The 15,998-nt window shown below is 30.5% G+C and overlaps 2 protein-coding genes across 3 annotated transcripts; one reads left to right on the top strand and one right to left on the bottom strand.

Annotated features, from left to right (window-relative positions):
* Window positions 1–5,660: 5,660 nt before the first annotated feature.
* Window positions 5,661–6,993, top strand: LOC120088913 (DUF4228 domain protein). The gene has a single exon (XM_039046353.2). The coding sequence runs from the start codon at window positions 5,997–5,999 to the stop codon at window positions 6,660–6,662; it is 666 nt and encodes a 221-aa protein (XP_038902281.1). The 5' UTR covers window positions 5,661–5,996; the 3' UTR covers window positions 6,663–6,993.
* A 676-nt stretch (window positions 6,994–7,669) lies between these two features.
* On the bottom strand, window positions 7,670–12,661 carry LOC120088904 (uncharacterized). Of its 2 annotated transcripts, XM_039046342.2 has the most exons (9): window positions 12,558–12,661; window positions 12,316–12,421; window positions 12,191–12,212; window positions 9,419–9,475; window positions 9,250–9,331; window positions 8,507–8,602; window positions 8,302–8,426; window positions 8,207–8,225; window positions 7,670–8,131 (listed from the first exon to the last, which is right to left on the bottom strand). In XM_039046342.2, exons 2-9 carry the CDS (start codon window positions 12,416–12,418, stop codon window positions 7,907–7,909), a joined length of 729 nt encoding a protein of 242 aa, XP_038902270.1. In that variant the 5' UTR covers window positions 12,419–12,421; window positions 12,558–12,661; the 3' UTR covers window positions 7,670–7,906. The 2 variants fall into 2 exon arrangements, with proteins under 2 accessions (XP_038902270.1, XP_038902276.1); XM_039046348.2 differs by lacking the exon at window positions 12,558–12,661 and having other exon boundaries at window positions 12,316–12,544.
* Between the last annotated feature and the right edge of the window lie 3,337 nt (window positions 12,662–15,998).

The following is a 15,998-nucleotide window of genomic DNA, read 5'->3' as shown; positions in this document are numbered from 1 at the left end:
TATGGACAGCAATTTAATAGTCAACACTGCTATGGGGAGTAAGGGACTATAAACCAAAAGCACTTCCCCGCTAATCATGGAGTAGCTTAAACACACTTTAAAAAGTTTATGAAACAGTGTCTTAGGTCGAAATTTTTAGAAGGAAAGTTTGAAATACTTTTTAATAAAAGTTAATAATATATATATATATATATATTATTATTTACAAAAATGGTTTTAGTTAAGATCTTGTATGTTTGGTTACAATTTCTTTTAGGTGATTTTAGTCACAAATTTGGTAGCTATATCTAAAAGTGATTTTTGCTTAATTTAATTTTGGATAATCGAACTTTAAAGTGATTTTTAAGCTAGTTATTGTAAAGCCGAGTGATTATTTCGAAAATGATGTCTATTTGTTATTAAACACTCTAAATTTAAACAAAAAGAGTAGAAGTAATGTTAGTCTATAATCATTTGAGAAGCTAATCTATTTGGAATACTTTCTATACGTACACTTTTGAAAAAAACCAAAAAAGCTCAATAAAAATATTAAGGAAATTTATCTTTTTAGTTTTAGTCTCAAGTTTATAAAAATTGGTCTTTTGAGATCTGAAAACAACATTTTAGTTTTCAAGTTTATAAAAATATGTTTAAAAGATCTTTGAAGTATTTTTTATTCGATTTTTTAAAAATAATTGTATGGTATTTGAAATTATAAAATGAGGATGTGATTTTTAAAAATTATTCTTCTAATTTAAAATATAATATAATTATTCAAAATAATAGTATAAAGTTATATGAGATTTTTTAAACCTATTTTTAAAATTTTATGGACTAAAAAAATTTATTTTGAAAACTCATGAACGAAATGAGTCTTTTGATAAGTATAAGGACTAAAAATGTACATTTTTAAAACTCAGAAATCAAACACACATATTCTTTAAAACTTGAGAACTAAAAGAGTAATTTTTCCAAAATAGTATTGTATTTTACATTTTTCCTAAATAATATTAAATGGCAAATCTATTTGGTATAATCACTTATAGATATATATATATTTTTTAATTCTTCTCATTTCTAAATTGTTGTTATAATTGTAGTTTACTTAACCCATCAGCTATTTCTTTTTTAGGTTGATTGTTTACCCACATTGGGAGAGTTTTTAGTTGAATTCAAAATTTTGAACTAAACATAGATTTTCTGAAAAATCAATTGACATCTAAAATAATTTTTGAACTATAAATTTTTGAGTGATTGTTTTAAATGATAAAATTACTGAAAATATTTTCAAATATAATAAAATGTCACTGTCTATCAGTGATAGACTGTGATAGATTGCTATAGACATCTATCACTGACATTAATAGATGTCTATCACAATTTATCACGATCTTTCACTGATAAATAGTGACATTTTGTTATAGTTATAAATAAGTTTGTTCATTTTCTTTTATTTGAAAATAACCCTATATTTATTAAGATTTTCTAAAAAAAAAAAAAAACAAGGAATTAGGAAAAGAAAATGAGAGAAAAAAGAAACAAGTAAGACGGAAATCTTAAAGTTTGAGTATGTTTGGTACTTTAACTTTAAAAAGTGTCTATATGCTATTGAATTTATAATTTTGTGTCCATTAGGTCCTAAAGCTTTAAAAATATCTATCCTCAACTTTCAATTTTGTATCCAATAAATCTTTACTATATTCAAAAGTTTTAAAAATTAATTGGCCTATTGTATATAAATTTGAATTTTATGTCTAATGGACTTCGGAACATTCAATTTTATATTTAATAAATTCATAAAATTTTAAAGAAGTTAAATTGATCAACAATCTATTAAACACAAAATTGAAAGTCTAAAGACGTATTAGAATTTTTAGAAACTCAAAAATAAAAAATTATTTAGACAATATTTAAAAGTCATGAATTAAGCTTGCAATTTAATCCCAAAAAATGAAAAATGAAAAAGACAGAGAGAGAGTTTAAGTTAGAGGTTCTTCCTCTAGTGAGCGACGGTTAGGTAAGATGGTTATTTATGCTATTTAATTCTAAATTTTCAAGGAGAGTTAATTATGCTCTTGCTTTTTCTCTCTTTTTTTTTTTTTCTAATAATATATTATTATTGTTCAAGGATGAAAATATACTTATAGGTATAAATATCAATAACTCAAATTTACAGATATATCAACTAGTATTTAAATATCAATAGATATTCCAAAAAAAAAATCACGGATATCACGAAAATTTATAAAATTATGACTTTAAGCATATAAATCAATAATTAGAAGCTAAATATGATTAGTAATGGAATAATAGATAATAATGGAGACCAAAAAATGATAATGAAATGAATATTTCATTAATAAAATCTAGATCATGCAAAATGTCAAATACAAGATTCAATAATAAAAATATGATCTAGGAGATAGTATCCCATCATTAGCATAATTTATTTGTAATGACAATGTTGTTCCCAAGTCATAGTATGCTCAAAGTTTCTAACTTAATTGGAAGTATGTCATCCACGAGTCTCAACGTCAATCCTAATACTACCAATAGGAGGATACCTCAATCATGTTCCATTTAAATGAGGATGCTATGAAGAATGTAGATAACATAGAAGTTCTGAGTTTGAGTCTTCATCACTTTTAAGAGGAATTATTTGTGGTTTTCATGTATAGATCGATGTGTTACACCCATCAATATAATCATAGGAACCATAATCACTCGAATGACCATAATTACTATCGTTATACACATATGGTCTATGTCCATATTAAGTGCCCAAACTCATTCCCTCTATATTTGAAATTTAAAATAAATGAGTCTACATTAATTTGAATATCTTCATCATTTTGGATGGTGAAGCAAAACTCACGTCAGTTTAATTTTGAGGTGAAATGATGTGATATTTCAATCGAAAATTTTGATTGAGATTAGAAATTAATATATGTTGTTTTTTTCAAATAGTTTTTCTTGAAAATAAATATTTTGGATGGTAAAATAAGCAAAATTCATATCAATTCAACTTTGAGGTGAAATGATGTGAAAATTCAATAGAAGAACGAGGGTGAAAATAAATGTAGTTCTTTTCGTGGCTTTTTCGAATTCAATTTCTTTGGAAATGTAAGTCCTTAATTGAAAATTAAGAAAATTTTAAAATTGAAAAAGATAATACATGGGAAAACGTCAATATTGGAAGAAGGGGAAAAAAAACAATATTTGAAGATTTTTCTACAAAATATCCACGATAATTTTTTTAAAGATCCACGATATATCACTAATATATCCAAGATTGTCATGACCTATCGACAATATATCAAACGAAATTTCTTTGAAACGAGATGACCTATCGACAATATATCAAACGAAATTTCTTTGAAACGAGATATCGACGTTATATCGTCGATACCAGGGATATTTTGTAAAATTTTGAGAGAAAAGAACTTATTCCCCCATATGTGAATTTACAAATATTTGTGTGATATATCATTTTTTCAATCTTTATTGTTGATGCCAAATTTTAGATAAGAGAAAGTGTACCTAATTTTTACGTGACACCAACTGTAGTAAATTTGTTTGAAAATGAGAGGAATGGGGCCTGTAAAAGAGAAAATTTGCACACCGGTGTGATACTTGTCATACACACTCCAATGCTTAAGTCGGAGAGCGAAAGAGTGTGGAAGTTATAGAGTTTGTCAAGTTATCTCATATGAAGTTATAACGATGTATTTAAAGAAAAAGTTAACCTAAGTTGGTCCATAGGGTTTTGAAGTCGCCTTACGATAATTAGATAACCTATGGGTTATGGGTCGCGCCTGATTCCATGTTTGGCTAGGGTTAACTACGACCTTGGCCATGGTTGAACATCTCCCCTCAGGCCCAAAACAGGCCTAGGGCGGTATTTTGGACTGGAGCATGCGTGGCCATGCCACTTTAGTTACTTTGATAGGGTTAGTCTTGGTCTTGAATTTGGTCGAGGTTGAGGCCGAGACTAAGACCAAACATGTCAATTTGGGCTTTGACTTGGTCTAGCCTCTTATCTAGGTCCATTAAGTTGGGCTTAGGATGTTATTTTTGGCCTAAAGTTTATTATTTTCTTATTTTATGTCAATTACATCTTACCGTCTAAAATCACCCGTAACACTTGTTAGTGTTAAAGTAAGTATGGCTAACAATAATTAGCATATACCTACGAGCCCGAACACATAGATTAGTTGAATAAAATAAATGTAAGTGGGTGAGTAGAGAAAATTCTTTTCATATGGGAACCCCATTTATCTTGGAAAAGTGTGTTTAGTTATTTACAACTTTTCTTTCACGGAGTTGAAAAATGAAATAGGAGCAACTTTGAAGCAGGACCAAAATCACTCAAGTTAGTCAATTTGCTTTAATTACAACAAGTGTTTTTATTTTTTTTTATTTTTTTTTATTTTTTACATGGTGGGTCCATTGAGTTCCATTTTCAGGAAGACAAAGTTGCACTAAAGAATCTTCCAAAATCTTTTTCTCATTCCTTTTGCTTTTATTTGATAAATCCTCGTAAATATAATTACATCTGTGATATATCTGATGTTATTTCACGATTAATTATAAATTTTATCCATCAACTTTAAAATATATGTCTATTTAATTTCTCAAGTTTTTTAAAATATATGATAAGACTCTAAATTTTTAACTTTGTATTTAATATGTTTTTAGATTTTTAATAGAATTTTTATATATTTAAAAATTTTAAAATTAGTTGACCTATAATTTATGTCTAATAAAATTCTAAAATTTCGTATATCATAAATTTAAAAAGGAAAATAATATATGGAATAAGGAGCTAATTTAAATTTACGGATTCCTTTAGTTGACCTATCCTTTCAAATGTCCTTTAGTTCCGACATACTCAGTATTTTATATTTTGGTCAGTTTATTGTTAATTTTATATATTAAAAAAAACATTTTTATATAACTATTCTTTTCATAAACTGTGAAAATAAATTGACATAGTATTTTTTCTGGTATGAAAATTATTAATCTTATTAAACCAATTCTGATAAAAATAAATTTTGAAAGACTAAATTTAAGATTTATTGAATATACAAAAATTAGATATAAATTTAAAATTGGACAATTGAAACTATAGTTAATAATAATAATAAAACTCAAAGTTCAATAATCAAAACGGTGTTTTTACTTCCGCATTTTAAAAGATTGAAAGCAAAAAAAAAAAATAATAATAATGAATAATACTTGGCTTATTCTAAAATGTACGTATCTTTATGCATCCTGTCTTTATAGAATAGTAGAACACAAAAAAAAAAGAATTAAAATATCGAGAATGATTAAGCTACACCTAATAACAAAAAATGTCATGTGACAGTTTTTTATTGAACAGATGCCGTCTACACAGAACACCTAAATATTTTATTTTGCTTAAAATATTTTAAGAAAGATGCAACAAGAATTTACTATGGAGTAAAAAATGATTAGGCGTAAAAATAGATGTGGTTTGGGAGGCACGTAAGTATGTTTAAAAGAGAAGAGGCATTAAATAAGCTAAAGAACATAGAGTGGGGAAAAAATAAAGATGAAAAACAATTTGGAGAAGGGAATTAAATTAGTTATGAGTTGACGCGTATGAACATGAATGAAGATGAAGAAGAAGGAGGCAACAGTTGGACAAATCCAGCCATCACCACTAAAAAACACCCCAACATAATTTTTAGGCAGACACCATTACTCACTTCTCTCTGCTTTGGTCTCCTCTCTCTCTCTCTCTCTCCACCTTCTTATTCTTCTTCCTTTTTCTTTTCAACATCTTTCTTTTTGTTTCCACTTGAACTCTAAAACCCTAATCTACCTGTATAAATCCATCACCATTCATTTTTTAAAAAAGTAGGAACAACCAACCTTCCCCCCACCGACACCCCCTTTTCCCAATTCCCATTCCCTCGATTTTATAACCCACAGAAAGAAAAGAAGAAGAAAAAAAAAAGCTTCAATCTAACAGCTCTGTTTTTATTATCGAAATGGGCAACTGTTTATTCGGCGGAGGGTCAGGGGAGATTCAGGGGAAAATCAAAGTAATTACATCCAACGGTGGGATTATGGAGTTGGGTTCTCCGATTACTGTTGGATGTATCGCCGATGAGTTTCCCGGCTACGGAATATTCAAAAGTCACGATCTTTTTTGGAACCCATTGCCGCATAATGAGGAACTGCTTCCTGGAAAATCATACTACTTGCTTCCGAGAAACAGGGGAAGAAACAGAGGAGAAGAAGAAGAAGGGGAAATGGGGATTATAAGGGCGCGTGAAGGGCACGTGAGGTCGAACAGTGTGCCGGAAGCGGCGGCGGCGGCAGCGATGGCGCCGTACAGAATGTCGTTTGATTATCAAGGGGTATTGAGGAGGTCACAAACGGAGGTTTTTTCGCGATGTAGTGAGAAAAATGGTGGGGTTTGGAAAGTGAAATTGGTGATTAGTCCGAAGAGATTGGTGGAGATTTTGGAAGAAGAAGGACATACTCAAGAATTGATTGAGAGTGTAAGGACTGTGGCAAAATGTGGAAGCACAAGCACAAGCAGTAGCTTCTCGTCGTCAATGGCGTTTTCCGATCAATGGAGTTTGTCGACCACCACTGCCAATGCTACTCCAAGTGCTTCTTCCAAAAGTGGTGGCTTGCTCGAGATTTAATAGTAAATATATATATTTTTTTTTTATTTATAAGTTTATTTTACTTTAGTTTCTTAGAGTTCTTCATGATATATCTATTTATTTTCTCAAGTGATTATTTAATAGATGATAGATATATAGTGACATCAAATAGGTGTATTAATATATTGTACTTGCCTTTTGCATATCAATTATTTAATAGATGATATACGTATATAGGGACTTTGATATGTGTATTGTTATGTTAACATGGAGCTGTATTGAAACTTGTAAGATATTTAGATAAAAACAGGTATTGGGTGTATTACGTGAGTATATTAATTATCAAATATGATTCAATTATTGCTCGTAACATGTTTACACTCTTATTTGAATAAACATTTATTTATTTCATTTTTTTCCCTCAATAAAAGCAATTGTTTAATATTAAATTTTTAAAAAATTGACCACATAAATACATTTTTCATAGTCCACGGCACATCCAAATTGCAATTAACTTCCCCCTATAAATATGATATTTCATTTCAAATCTTCTAAATGGAAGACGGAACTTTGGTTTCCAACATGGTATTCAAAAAACGAATTATAAGTTAGCATTATTGAGCACTTAACAAGTCATCTCAAATCGGAGTAAATTGTTTCCACTTTAATTTGAATTCATGCATTTGCTGAAAGATGATTCATGTTGTCAGGGTTCAATAATTATGGATTACATTATTGTTTGCACAATTATTGCATCTACTCTATGAGAATAACAGCAGAATTGCAGGTTGATGAAAAGTGGGTGGCACTAATATCATCATAATAAATGTGAACAAATTCATGTGGAAGAAAGAAACCTAACATGGTAAACCAAAGAATAGCATCCCTCTAATGAGTAAGATTATATATAGCCAATCTGAAGCTATTGGTTATAACATCAATAACATCTCTTAAATGGTAGATTTAAACTCTGAACGAGTATTGTATGAGAACACTACTATTTTCAATCAAGCATGTGTGCCTGTCTCAACCATGAAAACAAGAACTAGAAGAAATGAGAAATACTTCCATTTTCGCCAACAGATAAAAAAAAAAGTTTCAACTAGAGAAATTTAGCACATCCAAATCATTCTTTAACCAACTTCACACAATATACCCTGTAATTAATTCATTATACAAATCAACACATACAAGTGAGAGCAACAAACTCGGATGAAAATCACATGAACATGGCATAGACAAAAACACGATGAATGACTGGTATCTGCGGAACAGAGCAGATATTACCTATATCCAGTGGGGGGATAACCTGGTTGAGGATAGCCCGGAGCTGGATAGCCTTGAGCCTGAGGATAACCATAGGGCTGCCCATATGCAGGTTGTGGTGCATATCCAACCGAGGGAGGAATTGGCTGATCGATCCGTGACATATGTTGAGGAGGAGGCACTGCCATTACTTGCGGTCCGAACATGCCATCTCTCTTATCCATCTCAATCTTGTGTTGAGTCTGCAAAACACTCCAATTAGTTAATGATTTATCATTTTAAAATTTTGATACCTGAAGCATCCTTTCACGCCTTACCTGCATACATGCGCAAACCCTGTTGAAAGAAGAGTTATTAGTAACTTGAGCACAACGGCAGAGAATATAAGCAGGATTTGGAAAGGCGTGCTTACGTGCAATAAACCATATCAGCCAAGCAAGAAAGCAGCTGAGAAGCCTCTTGAATTTCTTCACTTCCTACTATCATAGCAACGATGGAAAATATACATGCTATTTGTTGTAGACAGAACATAAAACCCTGAATAATTTGAGAACACATAAATAAAGGGCACTGGGAATTATGGAAAGAAATTGACAGACGGAGCTGGTAGTACATACGATAATGCAATTATCACATTGTGTTGTCTGTATGTTGAACTCGTCTTGCAACAAAAATCGAGTTGAGGCCACTGAATTCCCAAAGCAGAGGAAAACCTTGAAGATCAAATGCACAGGCATTATGTTAACTGCAGCGATGCTGAAAGCAGGAATAAATAACATCTAACATACGATTAAGAACATGAGTATGCTATTCAAAAGGTGTATTCAGCAAACCCTGTACAAAAAATACTGAACCCAAGATCAAACACACTTACACTTGATGTACAGAAATGAAATTTAATTACTAATCAGATTCTCTCTGCTTCTGGAGCATAGCAAATTTTATTATTGGATACAGTTTAAGAGTCAAAAGATAACTACAACCAGCCTAACAACCAACTCCCCGCTCCGTATCAAGGTAACAACAGTAATTTCTACACAGTAATTGATAGGAAAGGACCACACCTACACACAACACTAAATCCAATACAAATGGGGTAGTTGGTTTTGTTTTCAACTTCCTAACGGTAGAAAAAATAATAATTAAAAAAAATGTACAGTAGTATTGATTAATGCATGCATCCAGTTTACTCTGGAAAATCACAAGATTTATGATAGAAATACATTCAAAAGACAATTCATTAACTAGTGCTCGATAAATAAAAATTTATGATAGAAATACATTCAAAAGAAAATCATACGTTTCATGTAGTCATTAACTAGTGCTCGATGAAAAGAAATATTACAACAGAAACATTTACCTCTGTGCAAAGACAAAATTCAGGGCATTTACTTTCTCCACACCTGCCACTACAAGGCATATAGCCTGCACAGCACACATATCTGTGGAAAAAGAAAACTTGAAAATGACTTAACAAAATCAAAACACTTTTAAACTTTTTAGGAAGTCAAGAAAACGAAATAAATTACCTTGACATATCATTATATAGAGCTCTTTTACGAAGCAAATAGGATACACAAGGCCCACTACAAGGAAAAAAAAGAATGAAGTGACTACATGAAACCAGTTTTTGGCTTTTACAAATTAGCTATAACAATCTATTGATGATAACTAAAGGAAGAAATAGAAAATTCTGTAAGAGTTCTAGTTAGGGATATTAGTATGCTATTGGTAAGGGGCATAAGGGTTCTTTAGATAGGGAGTTGGTTAGGGTATTTGGTAATAAATAGAACAAGTAGGTGTGGAGGAGGGGAGACAATTGTTGACTGATTTAGGGCTTGGGTTAACATACTAAAGACGGGAGGTTCCAAGTGCCTTATACTTGGTCTATTTTGAAGTTCATGATCTTTTTTATTTCAATATATTTCAGTTCCCGAATCTTGTTAGGTGGTACCCTAACAAGTACATGATTTCTCACTGATACAAATAGTGAAATGAGGGATTACAAAATGTATAAGAAAAGAAACCAAGGCACAAACTTTTTCATAAACTAACATCAGTCTGAAATTGAGAAATGGAATTGTCTTATTCAGCATATAGTAAATGTATAACATTTAAAATAAATTAATTAAAATAATAATAATAAAAGAGAGGCGCGTACAAACACAAGATATAAAGAAAAAGTAAAAATAAAAACAAAAAAACAAATCCTTGTCATTGATAATATATGGTATTCTAGTAACGCTAAGGCAGGCAAGAATAGTTCATTTTTAAAACCCCAGGCTCGTATACTCCATCCCAAAATTATGTGCAATATTCATTCACGGGGTGAAAAGGCACCAAATAATTTCAGAAAGGGTGCAGTTTGAGTGAGAAGATCGAATAAGGGAGAACCAAGAACTTTTATTGAAGTTTTAAGCCACCAAGAAGGAGGGAAGCCAACTAACCCTCCCTTTCAGACAAACCAAACCACGCCAGAGATTTGACAAAAGAAATTCCATTCCTTGAAAGCAAAGTTAGTAAGTAAAATGAAAGATGATCCATAGTACCTCCTAAAGTCGCACATAAAAGACTTGAGGTAACAAGGCCATATATGGGTTTTCTTCTACACTCCATAAAAAGTTTCAAGACTGTAGCCAAGAAATTCAAAGGAACACCACTCAAATTAAGTCTCTGGAGGAATTTTCTAATATACTAATATCATTATGAAGGTTAAAATTCAGAAATCTGTCAGAAACCCCCCAAACTGTCTGCTATGGTCTTCCATCCCCTTGCTCAAAAATAGCTGGCTGTAGTTTTTTAAATAAAAGAAACCCATACCTTAAGCTCCCGGCCCCTCCTCCAGAAAGATTTCTAATAAAGAACCTAATGTCAGCACGTGGTGACTTCCCCATAGAATCATATATGGTTATGGTGTAAACGGAAGGGAAGGGCAAGTCTAACAGGGGATAGCCCAACCAAATATCCTCCTGAAGACAAAAACTGAAACTTTGGGCTATTTTCCAAACTGAAGAAAATTCCTTTTCAGAGCAAAAAAAAAATATATAGTTTTAGCTACTTCAAACTAGGGCTGGTCTCCTCCCTAAGCCATATGACCTTTTAATCTTCCATTAGGAAGAGGAAGGTCCACAGGGGAAACATCATCAATAATCTAGAAGGTTATTTAGTATATAATTTCCTGCTAATAAAAGGTCCAGTTATAGATTTTCCAAAGATCAACAGACTACCTTAAAATTTCCAGCCAAAAATCCAACACTAACTCCACAAACCAACCAAGCTACACAACACAAAGCAACCTTGCTTGATCATTGCTACCATGGGAAAGCCTCATCGAGATGAAATGTGTGGAGAGAAACAAAGAAGATTGATAATCCCCTAGAGCACCATCAACACCTTAAACTAGTTACCAAGAAAACACCATTATATTTCCTATCAAGGATTGATTTTTTTTTCTTTTTTTTCTTTTTTTCGATATCCATGAGTGTCTGGGTCAGTTTAGGCATACCTCGACTAATCTCATGGAACAACCTGCCTGACCGTCAAGAAAACTCGTAGGATATTAAATCCTAAATAGGCAGCCACCATGGATTGAATCCGTGACCTCTTAACTATTTATCAAGGAGATGTTCTCTTATTTACCACTAGGCCGACGCATGATGTTTTATCGAGGATTCATCTAATGCTAATGCTAATAGGATAATCTTGGATTGAAATTATTAAATTCAATTTGCCTAAGAGACGTTGATTTAGGCTATTGCGGTATTGCCTATTGGCCCTTCTAAACTGCATAACCAATGAGTCGTCGTCTTTGGTTTGTCTATTGAATCTAACCGCCATTTTTCCATCCGCATGCAGTTTATATTCAGGAGCTAGGAACAGAGACAAACATCAGGTATATCGCCACAGTCATACAAAACACGCCAATTCCAATTTATTTACGAAATTTCATCAGCGCACTCAAACCCAGCTGAAGTTATTACTCAATTTGCAGAAACAATAAAAATTTCCACAACCACCACCAAGTCAACGCAAAAAGAAACGAGTCAACGCGTCGACATCTTACTAGAAATCAAGATCTCGAAAGAGCCAACGCAAGAAACAATCCATCAATCAGAATATCAAAGAGCAAAGACAAGTCAAAACCCTCGAACAAAATAGCAAGTAAATAGCTCAAATAAACACACCATAAACGAAGTAGGCGAAGAAAGCAGATCCACGAGTAAATTCCAAGCAGACGTAAGAATAGAACACAACATTACAAAAAGAAAATGGAAAAAAAATCCATCGAACATCGAACTCACCACCACAACGCAAAGCAGCAATCTGCAATCAAACATTAACCCTCATCAGAAATTAAACAAATTGAGGAGATGATCAGCGCAGACATGCAAAAAGCAAAGAGAGATGGAAGAAAGAAAGAACGTACAGGGAGTGTCAGCCTGAATGGTACGCATTAGATCAGTGTGCCAGAGATTACGATAGTTCTGGCGGAGTTGCATCTTATCGAGATGTTGCTGCTGCATAGCCATGGCCTGCACTACCAGGATCTTGAGAGAAGGTAAACCAGAGCTAAAATTGTGCTTGAAAATTCTTCAAAGTATCAGAATTAAGCCTACGGAAATGGTGTAGAAGACGGGATAATGAAGGTTTTAGGGCAGAAGGGATTACCTGAAGATCAAAAAGAACTCAGAAGGAGGAAAGATGGCCCACCACGCAATTTCAAATTAAGCCACTCGGGTCGTTTGAAGTATAAACTTGATTATTATAGTCATACCTTATATAGCTTATTATAGTTTTTATTACAATAATTTGTATTTGATATATAAATTATTTTAACTTAAATTATAATAATATACGTTTGAGGTATAAATTATTTTAGTTTTAAAAAAAATAGTAAATACTGTAGTAAAAAATAATATATATATATATATAAATATAAAATAGTAAAAACGGTAGCAAATAATAAATCCTGTAGTAAATAAATTAGGGTTTTGGAATAACGTTGACGGTAGCTTATTAGAGAATTCAAAATAGTATTCACTCTAATAAGAGGTAATTATTATAGTATTAGGATAATTCTTACCTCAAACACATTCTTAAGGACTAAATTGAGACAAAACTCAAAACTTGAGAACTAAATGTGTAACATTTTAAAACTCAGTGATCAAATAGAAACTAGAATCAAAACCTAAGGACCAAAAAAGTATTATTTTCTAATAAAATTCATGCAAAGAAATACAATATATAAATGTGTTTACAAAAATTACAGTAAAAATGCTAATAGATAACTAAAAAAAATAATAAATCAATAATAAATCGGTGATGAGAACTGAATTTAAGATTTACATGAAGTATATGAATTAAAATTGAGCAAATATCTCAAAGAGTAGGGATTAAATGGTATTTTAACCAAATAAATACTTCTATGGGTGAATAAAGATTCACACTCATTTAAATCAGTTAAAATGTTTATTATTTATATTATATTCACATTAATGGCATTTTATTGCTTCTTTTTACGATAATGTAAAAATGTTAATTTATTCTCATGTTGATTTTTTTTTTAGTATAATGTATGTCTAAAACATAGGCAAAGGTAACTTAAGGACAAACATAATCAGAAAGAAAAGTAGAGTCCATCTAATAGGTAATTTTCAAATCATATAACTAAAAACTGAGATCTTCAAACGTAAATAATTAACTTGTGTGCAACAAAATTACACTTGTAATTCATCAAACGAAAATTATGGACAGAACTACGAAAATGGAGACCTCGTATGAGGTGGTGTACAAATTGCAAAAACAATGTAGAAATGTTAAATATAGAAATAAAGAAAACGTCAACCTGTGAGTGGGAATTTAATAACACATTGATACAAATGTACGAGGACTTGATCAAATTTAACATATTTTTTGTAGAAATAACAAATAAGATATTTAAAACAATTTCCCATATTATAATAATATTTCGAATAGCAGTGATAAAATCTAAAAATGGTAGCCAAATAAAACAATGGATCGGCTGCAAAACATAAACCAATTGCCAATTGGGCAAAAATTAATATAAAACTTGCAGAGAAAAAGGAAAAAAAAAAACAGAAATTCAATGGGTTAAACTATATATATATATACAAATTGCAAAACCACGGTAGTAGTTACAATTATACTTTTAAATTTTTTATTATAAAAATTGATCACTTAAATTTGTACAAATATTAAAATCAGACTTTTAAATTAACAATAGTTGTAGTAGTTAGACTTCCAAATTATAAAAATTTAATCATCGAAATTATTCAATTGTTACAATTTCTACAGTTATATAAATTTGAAGGTCCAATTTTAACACTTGTATAAGTTTGAGAGGCTTACAATTGAAAGTTCAAAAATATAATTATAACTACGACTATACTTCAGAAGATGTTTTTGTAATTTGTCCCTTTTTTTATTCAACTGATTAGACATTTTGAGTGTTCTATACACATACGTCCAAAAAAACACCCAAAAATGAAATTTAACTCGTTTCTTAAATCAAATTTTCTAGTATCAATATATTTTTTTTTTTTTTTTTTTTTAGAATTTGACTAACCATTTAACTCTTTTACTTAAGAAATATGAAGGTTATGGTAAAAATTTGAGAAAAAAATATGTTTAATTTTAAAAAACCAAAAACCAATGTCTCGTCTGGTAACCATCTGTTACCATTTCACGTATTTAATTCTAATACCTTTGCAAAATATATATATATATATATATATATATTAATCTAGTGAGGGGTTTGAGGTTTTTCTTTGTTGTTTACAATAGTTTGTAGAGGTTTATTGAGAGGACTCGAGTAGTTTTCTTCATCGGGAGATGTGAGGTTCTACTTCAATGTTTTTTTAAAAAAAAAAAAAAAATCAGAAAACGTTCGGTTAAAAAAAAAATTGCAAGCATTTTCAAAAGGTCAATTTGATATAACTCTATTTTACTGACTCAAATATTATTACTTGAAAAAAAAATGAATCATTCACATATTACTTGAACTAAAAAGCCCTTTTTTGTAATTTAAAAAAAAAAAAAAAAAAAAAAAAAACATATGTCTTGTCTCCACATTATTTCAAACCAAGAAGAAATAAAATAGGCAGCAAACGATCAAGCTCTCAAATATTTTTTTTTAAAAAAAATACCATGAACAATATTAAGTATTGGCAAGTTTATATTAAATCTAAACATGGTATAAAATAGTATAGAGATTAAAGTTTTTTTTTTCCCCCTTTTGAAGACGAGATTAAAGTAATTCTTAAAGAAATGGTTATATGGCTCTTGGATATTTACTTGATTTTTCAGCTGCATAGATTGATCAAAGCAAACACATTAGGTGACAAAATAATTAGTGCAAGCTTAGAAACTAAGATAATAACAATTTTAAGTTGAGGCTAATATGATCCAAATGAGTTTAAATCAAATGAGATAATGTCGAGATTGGATTTCTCTAGAAATAGATATTGTAAAAAATAAAAGATTTGAGGCTAATATTTGAGATAAAATGGAGTATGGGTAGAGTATTGAGTTACCTTTGGTCTCTTCTTGTACTCAATTCTAGAAAGAAGTTTTCACCACTTGAATTAGAATTCACATCATGTTCTAGTCTAATGCAAGGTTACACATGTACCGAAAAGTGTCAGCCCACTTATCAAATTAAATTTTTGACTTAGATAAGTGTTAACATTATTAATTTGTATTATGTTTATTGTTTTTATTTTTATGAAAAAATTATCAGAAATAACGCTATCAAATTTTTACTTTTTAAAATTAACACATTTTTTTTAAATGCATTAAATTAGTTTTTTTCCATCTATCTTAGACAAGATCAACCACCGAGATTTAATTAAAAATTAACTTTTTGTAACTTGGGTAATATTAACACTGAGATTGTTTTAATTTTTCCAAATTGTATGCCAAATCTTATATCTTTCAAATTTTCTCTAAATTCAATTATTTTTTCCAAATCTTACGTCAATTTTTTACATAATTTTTTAAATCTTTACTTGAATTTATGTTTCCACAATTATATGAACTCCCAAATTTCCAAATATAATTTTTCAGATAAATCTCAAGTGCATTGTGATT

This window comes from Benincasa hispida, chromosome 1, assembly GCF_027475165.1.
Source record: "Benincasa hispida cultivar pf3 chromosome 1, pf3_genome.v1.1, whole genome shotgun sequence".
NCBI lineage: Eukaryota > Viridiplantae > Streptophyta > Magnoliopsida > Cucurbitales > Cucurbitaceae > Benincasa > Benincasa hispida.
The sequence above is the reverse complement of the archived record's forward strand: the minus strand, read 5'-3'. Positions and strand labels throughout refer to the sequence as shown.